The sequence below is a fragment of the Daucus carota genome, chromosome 5 (genome assembly GCF_001625215.2).
Source record: "Daucus carota subsp. sativus chromosome 5, DH1 v3.0, whole genome shotgun sequence".
Classification (NCBI taxonomy): Eukaryota; Viridiplantae; Streptophyta; class Magnoliopsida; order Apiales; family Apiaceae; genus Daucus; species Daucus carota.
In genome coordinates, this window is record NC_030385.2 from 25,045,392 (window position 1) to 25,054,910 (window position 9,519).

A 9,519-nucleotide genomic window follows, 5' to 3' on the forward strand; every position below is an offset into this window, starting at 1 on the left:
TTGATCCACCTTCAAAGGTTCATTACAAGAACATCCTAAAACAATACTAAGATTATTACCAACTACGCGTCTAGAACTATCAAGAAAATAGACAAAAGTATCAATACACCAATTTTTCAACATCCAATTTGCTAAAAGGTATTACTAATCAAGCACACATCATGTGGATATAGCAAGTAAACACATGTCCTTTATAACATCCTTTTCAAACTGATTGAGCTCGTTTTCCATCCATCAGAGCCTGCTGAATTCTTTTGAATATAGACTTTTCTGAAATTTTGCTTGTGGATTGGATTTTTCTTTTTTCACCTCCTCAAATCTTTTCTCAATCTGCATTTCTTGTAAACATTACAGTTTAGTTCCATTAGCATAACTTAAAGTATAGCTTAAGTAGTAGTTATAATCTTACAATAAACAATAATATAAAGATAATATATAAAGGAATTTCTTACACATACCACCATCTTGAACCACCACCGCAACCACCATATCAATTTTATACCACTCACACACCTTGCATATCTACACATCTTTCACCAACCAAAGAATTACCTAAATATTTCTCTTATGGAGCTGAATTTCAACCACCTCTAACATCTCATTTGTACGATACCCAGCCTATATCTAGCGGTTATACGAGTTCATCTATAACTAGGCAACACTATCAACACGAAGTAATGTTTGTGCAGCAGCCGGAGACATACGCGCCTCAGATGTTTGATGGAATTCCTGACGCTCATATACCCATTTCCGATGCCATCATTGATAATAGGCATATGATAGAAGAGAAACTCACTGAAATGCTTCAAACGCTTGAAAAGATGGGGAAGATCTACGCAGATTGGCCAAAGCTAGTTGAGAAGAAATTGGTTGGAAAGGTTGACAAAGTTGGTGAAGAGGGTTCTCAGTCAAGGGAGTTGTCCACAGATCAGGCAAGTCAATCTTCTAGTACTCTTACTTACACTTCAGTTGTGGATAAACTGGATAAATTGGGTACAGTTGAGGAAACTATTCATGTTGAGAGTGATGATTTGCATGTTTTGGTGGAAGCGGATAATGAGAAGTCATTGGAGGAGGCTGCTGGGATGGTTGAAAAATTGTTGAGGCCAGTTGATGAGGGGTTGAATGAACATCCGAGGCAGCAGCTTAGGGAACTTGTGGCGTTGAATGGGACAATTAAGGATGAGGAGTTTTGTAGGTTGTGTGGGGAGGCGGGGCATAGGCAGTATGCTTGTCCTTTGAGGTTGACGACTTATAAGAGTAAGGTGTTGTGTAAGAATTGTGGTGATGGTGGATATCCGACTATTGATTGTCCTATAAAAGGTGCGGTTGGGAAGAAAATGGATGATGAGTATAAGAATTTCTTGGCGGAGCTGTGAAAGGCATATGTTCAGCCTATTTGTATTTAAAGAGGTACAACTCAACTCAGATAAGAAAGCTCAGTAAATAGCAAGTCATCGGAATCAGTACGAAGAACGTCAAATGATTTATGGAAATCATATGTCAGATAAGTTCCAGGATGCTGCTGCACGCCACTGAAAGAAGTTCATTAATATGTTCAAGCCTCAGTGCACAAATAATCTTTTGTGGCACGTCCAGGAATTCAGAAGACATAAAGTTTCTATACTTTATTTCATCAGAAGATTCCATTTAATGAAGATGTACGTACAAGACGAAGACTCGACGAACTAACCAAATTCTTATTGTTTATTTGACGAAGAATATTTGATTTAACTAGATACAGATGAACCAGACAGTACATCTATGTATCAGTTATCCAAATTAAATATTTGAAGTCAAGCAGAAGTGGTAGTTCGCTCGTTCGACAAATCAAGAAGAAATTATTCAAGTTTAAAGAAGACCGGAAGTTGTTCTACTGAAGATTGTGTGATTAAATATTTTAATAGACTATTATTTCACTTCTCAAATAATTATATTAATTATGTAATTTATTTATTAAATTAATTCACTCTCGAATTAATTTAATTTATGAATTTATATGATTAAATTAATTAAGTGAATAATTTTCTATTTTAATATACCATTTTATTTCTTTATTTAATCACAAAAATCACCTCAGCAAGACAATTCTGGATTGTCTTGCCGAGTGGATTCATCATGCTTCCAAGACAATTCTTCATTGTCTGCATTAGCCTTGATTGAATCAGCAAGACAATCTCTAATTGTCTTGCCGATTCATTTCAATGGTGTGCAAGACAATCCTTGAAGATTGTCTTGCCGAAGGCATGTGTAAGTCTGCAAGACAATCTGTTTGTCTTGTCTTGCCGAGAGACACACTTCCAGCAAGACAATCTGTTTGTCTTGTCTTGCCGAATGCTTAAGGTGTGCAAGACAATCCTCCATTGTCTTGCCGTTTGTAGTGTTTGTCTTTCTGACAAAGGAATTGTCTTCCCTTCCCTTTTGATTGTCTTACTGACTTGGTTGAAGCTTGGTAGACAATCTGAGATTGTCTTCCCTTGCCCCTTATTGTCTTGCCCAAGCCTAGATTGTCTTACCCTTCTTGTAATTGTCTTTGCTAGCTTGTAATTGTCTTGTCTAGTGATTGTCTTGCATGTACAAAGCCTTGCCTATAAATATGGCTTGGTTTCTTCATTTGAAAGTGTTCATTCACTTTGTATTCAAAGCATTTGTAAAGCTTTCAAGTTGTTAGTAACTTGCTTGTTCGTTATATCCACAGTTTTCTGTGCTTTGATAACCCGGTTGTTTTAATCACTAAATCTAGAATATACCCTGTCGAATTTATTCTACGAACTTTAGTGGACATTAAAACTGAACCATATTAATTATATAACGACTTCAAACATTGTTATATTAATTAATTATAATCTGATTAACAAATCATATTCAATCAGATTCACTTCCGCGACGATTTGGTACTGATTGTATTCAACCCCCCCCTTCTACAATCATATCTGGACCTAACAATTGGCATCAGAGCGGTTGATACCATTTTTCCGTATCAGATCCTATACACACTCTGTAACGTCCAAATATTTTTTATTCGAATTAATTTTATTCCAAAAATTAATTTTGATTAAAAATATTTTTCTTTCAAAAATCTAAATCTCTCCAAACACTATTCACTTTAAATTCCTAAAAAATGAGTACGCAAAAGATCAGTAGCATTAAAATCCCACCGTTCAGCCAGGAACACTTTGGCCTATGGAAAAGGCATATGTTCTTATTCCTCCGAACTGCGAACAGAAAATACATCGGGATTTTAGACAAAGGTGTTACTACTCCGATGAAGGTCATATTAGCACACGAAGAGGATGGTGTGTTGATACCTCATCAGGTCATTCCGAAAGAACTTTCTGAGTACACAGACGAAGAGAGTGATCAGATGAACTTAGATGATGCTCTTCAACTAATCTTGGTTGAATCTCTAAACCCAGTAATGTACAATGCTGTTGTAAATTGTACGAACGCCAAGCAAATCTGGGATACATTAGAGATTATCAATGAAGGCTCAGAGGAAGTTAGGGAAAACAAGAAAGAGATACTGATGGCCCAGTATGAACAGTTTGGTTCTCATCCCGGTGAAGGGATTTCAGAAGTATTTATCAGACTTAATAATTTGATAAATAATTTAAATCTGAATGGGAAATTCTACGACAAGAAAGAGGTCAACATGAAGTTTCTCTTAACCCTTCCTGAACATCTGGAACACAGAATCACTGCCATCAGGGAAAGCAGAGACCTGAATGAGATTTCTCTGGAAAGACTCTACGGAGTTTTGAAAACTTATGAACTGGAGCAAGTTCAGAGTAAACAGAGATATGGCTGGGGTAAAACACAGAACCATTCGAGAGCTCTAGTTGTTGAGTCACCTGTACTGGAAGAAAAGAAGAAGGATGTTGTTGTTCCTTCTGAGACTACTCAGGAATTTGTTGTACCTGAGATGGGTCAGACTGCTTCTACCAGTGGTGATGAAGAGTTCTATACAATGGAAGAGCTGGAACAGTTAGAAGATCAATCTCTATCACTGTTTGCCAAGAAGTTTGGAAACATGAGATTCCGGAAGAACCCTTCCTATAAATACAAACCTACTGTTAGTAAGTTTCAGAAGGGAGGCTATTCATCTTCTACAAGTAAAGGAGGATATAAAACTGGGATGGTGGACAGAAGCAAGTTCAAATGCTTCAATTGTGGTGAACCTGGACACTTTGCAACTGAATGCAAACAGCCCAAGGTTCAAGGAAAAAGAAAAGATTCGTATGATGAGCTGAAGCAGAAGTATGATGCACTGGTTAGAAAGCATCATGGTACTTCTGGAAGTCAAGGTTTCAAAAGCAAGTCTTATCTGGCAGAAGGCAAAAGCTGGGATGATACAGATAGTGATGAAGAGGAGCAGCTAGGGAATGTTGCTTTCATGGCTACTACTGGATCATCTTCACCTCCTCCTGCTGGAAGCTTTCAGGTAGATCCTACATGCCCTAAACTGTTTATGCAATTAGGACTTGAAAGAGATGATGCTATTAAAAGGATGAAAGCTGCTAATCTTAAAATTGATACTTTAGTCTTAGAAATTCATGCTTATAAAATGAATGAGATGAAAGTATTAAAACCTAAAATAGAACAATTGACTATGGACTTAGGATTACAATGTGCTAAAGTCAAAGTTCTAGAGAAAGGTGAGATTGCTTTAAGACTTCAGCTAGACGAAGAGAAAGTGAAATGTAAAGCCTTTAAGGATGCCTCCTTGATAGTCAAAGAACTCAATGATAAACAAGAGATCAAGAGAACTGTTGGAATAGGCTTTGACTATAACAAATCTGTAGGTAAGGCTAGTAACATTACTCCTTTTAAGAAGAGTGCTGAAGAGAGAGGGATTCCTTTTGTTTTGAAAGATTCCCTTAAACCTTTGTTTAAAACCTCAGAAGCTGAACCTCTTTTAGAGACTCCTGTTGTCATTAGATATGAACTAAAACAGGAAGACCTTAAAATGAAAGAGAGTAATGAGATGAGAGATGAGATTCTGACAAACCTGAAACCAATTAAAGTGAAAGGCAATGTTAGGTTGCCTAAAGCTGGTTTAGGTGTCAACTCTGAGAGAACTAAATTCAACAAGCCCAATAATTTTGTTAATAGTAAGAACAAGAACAATAGATGTCATTCTACTGAGAACTTTAAATCTGATAATAAGGTTAGAGTAGAATCTATTGATGTTCCTACTACTGTGACTGATACTTCTGTTGCTCCTGCTTTTGATGCATGTCATAAATCTTGTAGTGTTGATAATTGTATGACTTGTGCTTTCAATTTGATGTCTGCTTATTTTAAAAATTTGCATGCTAAAAATGAAAACACATCACCTAGACAACACACAAACAACAAGCATGCTAGATCAAAGACTGCTAGTCCTTCTCACAAGAGAAAGGAGACTTATGTTCCAAAGCCTAAAACCAAGGTTTATAAGGCTGTTGTTAAGGAAGTAAGTTCAGTCAAATCTGAACCAAGTATCAGTCCAAGAGGCTCTGTTGTATTACCTGATAGAAATCAGTTCTTTAAGACTGCCGGACCCAATCAAGTGTGGGTCCCAAAGACTGTCTAATCAAGTTGTCTTTTGCAGGGTGCCAGTGGAGTTGTTCGTGTTACCTGGGTGCTTGACAGTGGAGCGTCAATGCACATGACTGGCAACAAATCCCTGCTGGAGGACATAAGAGAAGGAGCTGGCCCTACAGTCAGTTTTGCTGATAATAGCAAAGGTCGTACTGTGGGATATGGCAAGTACAAAATTGGGAGGATCATCATAGAAGATATTGCAATAGTTGAAGGACTTCGACATAATCTCCTGAGTGTCAGTCAATTCTGTGACAAAGGTTATTATGTTCATTTTGAAAAGGAGATATGTATCATCAAACATATCAAGGATAAGCGTCCTTCACTATGTGGCATAAGGAAAGGCAATATATTCGTAGCTGATTTGTCTTCAGGACCAGGAAACGAAGTTCACTGTTTCTACGCCAAAGCGTCTGCTGAAGATAGTTGGTTATGGCATAAGAAGCTCTCACACCTCAACTTCAAAACCATGAACTCTCTAGTCAAGAGAGATCTAGTGAGAGGGTTGCCTTCCCTGGAATTCTCAACTGATGATCTTTGTGAAGCTTGTCAGAAAGGAAAAGCGAAGAGAGCATCTCACAAAGGCAAAACCATCAATACCATTACAGATCCACTTCATTTGTTGCATATGGATTTGTTTGGCCCCGTGAATGTTGCATCTATTGATGGAGGAAGATATGCCTTAGTCATTGTGGATGACTTCTCGAAATTTACTTGGGTTTACTTCCTCTCTTCCAAGGATGAAACTCCCCTGACAGTAATTGATCATATCAAGTTGGTTGAGTTGGAAAAAGGTGTTCCTGTAAAAGCTGTAAGATCAGACAATGGAACTGAGTTTAAGAATCAAACTCTAATCAACTTTTACTCTGAAAAGGGAATTAGAAGGCAGTATTCAGCACCAAGGACTCCTCAGCAGAATGGAGTCGTCGAAAGAAAGAATCGTACACTGATTGAAGCTGCAAGGACTATGATTGCTGAATCAAAGCTTCCACTGTACTTTTGGGCTGAAGCTGTGGCCACTGCTTGTTATACCCAGAATAGGACTTTGATCAACAAGGATCATATGAAAACTCCATTTCATTTGTATAAAGACAAGAAACCATATGTTAAACATCTTCATGTCTTTGGAGCCAAGTGTTTTGTTCTCAAGGATGGTGAAGAGAACTTGAACAAGTTTGAACCAAAGGCTTCTGAAGCAATTTTTGTTGGTTATACAAATAATGCTTATAGAGTTTTTATAATTGATACTCTGTCAGTGAAAGTTAGTGTCAATGTTACATTTGATGACACTAAACTTCCAAGTATACAATCTGCTGATTCATCTGAATCTCTGAAGTTTGACAACTATCCAGATTCTGATTCAGATGATGATGTTCCACCTGAGGTTGCAACAGGAGATGACAACAATGATGATGATCCAGGCAATGGTGGAGGAAATAGCAATAATGCTGGAGATTCCACTGATGCCAGTGGTGGATCATCAAGTCAACCTGGCAACAACTCAGGGGGAGCTGATGGATCAACTAGTCACACATTTCAGCTTAATGATAATACTGCTGAATCATCAAGGACACAACTTCCAAGGGAAAGGATTTGGAGCAGAGATCATCCCTTTGATTTGATTATTGGTGATCCTGATGTTGGTGTAAGGACTAGAAGTGCTACGACAAATGAATGTCTATTCTCTGGGTTTCTATCTCAACTAGAACCAAAGAAAATAGAAGAAGCACTTGCTGATCCTGATTGGGTTCTTGCCATGCAAGAAGAACTCAATCAATTTGAGAGACAAGAAGTCTGGGCCCTGGTTCCAAGACCAAAAGGAAAATCTACCATTGGAGCTAGATGGGTCTTCCGTAACAAGTTAGATGGTGATGGCATTGTTGTAAGAAACAAAGCCAGACTGGTTGCAAAAGGTTATTCTCAGGAAGAAGGAATTGATTACGATGAAACCTATGCTCCAGTTGCTCGTCTTGAAGCCATCAGAATATTTCTTGCATTTGCTGCACACTCCAACTTCAAGGTATATCAAATGGATGTGAAAAGTGCATTTCTGAATGGAAAGCTAGAAGAAGAAGTATATCTGGAACAGCCCCCTGGCTTTGAAAATCCAGAGTTTGCTGATTTTGTATACTTCCTATTCAAAGCTGTCTATGGACTCAAGCAGTCACCAAGGACATGGTATGACACTCTCTCTGAGTTTTTAATAGAAAACAACTTTACTAGAGGTGTCATAGACAAAACTCTCTTTTACAAATTGCATGATAAAGATATGATATTTGTACAAATATATGTTGATGATATTATATTTGGTTCTACTAACGATAACTTGTGCAAGAGATTTGCTAAGTTGATGCAGAGTAACTATGAGATGAGTATGATGGGTGAGCTGTCCTACTTTCTTGGTCTTCAAGTAAGCCAAAAGGAAGATGGAATATTCATTTGCCAATCCAAGTATGTCAGAGATCTTCTTCGGAAGTTCAATCTAGAAGACTCTTCACCGGCAAAGACACCCATGGCCACTGCCACAAAGCTTGACCAGGATAAATCTGGTAAGAAAGTTGATATCACAAGCTATCGTGGTATGATTGGCTCTCTACTTTATCTTACTGCAAGTAGACCAGATATCATGTTTGCAACATGTTTGTGTGCTAGGTTCCAAGCTGATCCTAAAGAATCACATCTTATAGCCGTCAAAAGAACCTTTAGATATCTTAAGGGTACACCTGGTTTAGGTATTTGGTACCCTAAGAATACTGGTTTTGACTTAACCGGCTATACAGATTCTGATTATGCAGGATGCAGGATTGATAGGAAGAGTACGTCTGGAAGCTGTCAATTTCTAGGACGTCGGTTGGTTTCCTGGTATAGCAAGAAGCAGCACTCTGTGTCTACCTCTACTGCTGAAGCTGAGTATATAGCTGCTGGTAGCTGCTGTGCTCAGATCTTGTGGATCAAGAACCAACTGAATGATTATGGTGTTGTAGTAAACAAAATTCCTATATTTTGTGATAATACAAGTGCCATAGCCATTTCCAACAATCCGGTTCAACATTCAAGAACCAAGCACATTGATATCAGGTATCATTTCATTCGAGAACATGTCATAAATGGTACAGTGGTGTTACATTTTGTACCCACGACTGAGCAAATTGCTGACATCTTCACGAAACCACTGGATGAATCCACTTTCTCTAAGCTGGTTTGTGAGTTAGGGATGTTAAATATGACATAGTTCTCTTGTATATATTTTTCATATGCATTATATGTTTTTGTATATTTTTGTGAATTTTCTGTATAATTATATCTATTTTATTAGATTTTATATGATTTTCTGTATATTATCTGATATTATTCTAATTAATTATGCATGCCTGTAAATTAGTAAATGATTTTCTAAATGCTCATACACTCCCCTGTAATATTCTCTAGGCATTTAGATAATTATTTGTAATTATTTTGTATTTTTCAAAATTAATTAAGTATAAATATTTGATTTTAAGTTAATTCATTTTATTGAATTAAAGTTAAAGTCGTAAATAGTTATATTTAACTAAAGTTGAAATTTACAAAATATTCGTGTATTATATACTATTGTTTTTATTATAGTTTTTTTAGTTTAATTGCAAAATGTTTTATCTTTTAATATAATCAAAAATCCTATTATTTTTATTTGATTTTCGGCAAGACAATGGTTTTGTCTACAATTAGGCTCGGCAAGACAATTAGATTGTCTTGCTGAACCGGTTTTTCACCGATTTTCAAACAACTCGGCAAGACAATCCCATTGTCTTACCGAGTCTGTCTTAAGTCAGTTGTCGTATCAGTAAGACAATCAGATTGTCTTACTGACACAGCCTTTTGTCTGTTATACTTGGTCTCGGCAAGACAATTTTGAATTGTCTTATCGAGACTACTCTCCCGTTGTCTTACTGCGTA

At 37.1% G+C, this 9,519-nt stretch overlaps 1 protein-coding gene across 1 annotated transcript; it reads left to right on the forward strand.

Annotated features, from left to right (window-relative positions):
- Positions 1–677: 677 nt before the first annotated feature.
- LOC108221461 (splicing factor-like protein 1) lies at positions 678–1,379 on the forward strand. Its single transcript, XM_017395338.1, has one exon. It carries the CDS (start codon positions 678–680, stop codon positions 1,377–1,379), a length of 702 nt encoding a protein of 233 aa, XP_017250827.1.
- The last annotated feature ends 8,140 nt before the right edge of the window (positions 1,380–9,519 follow it).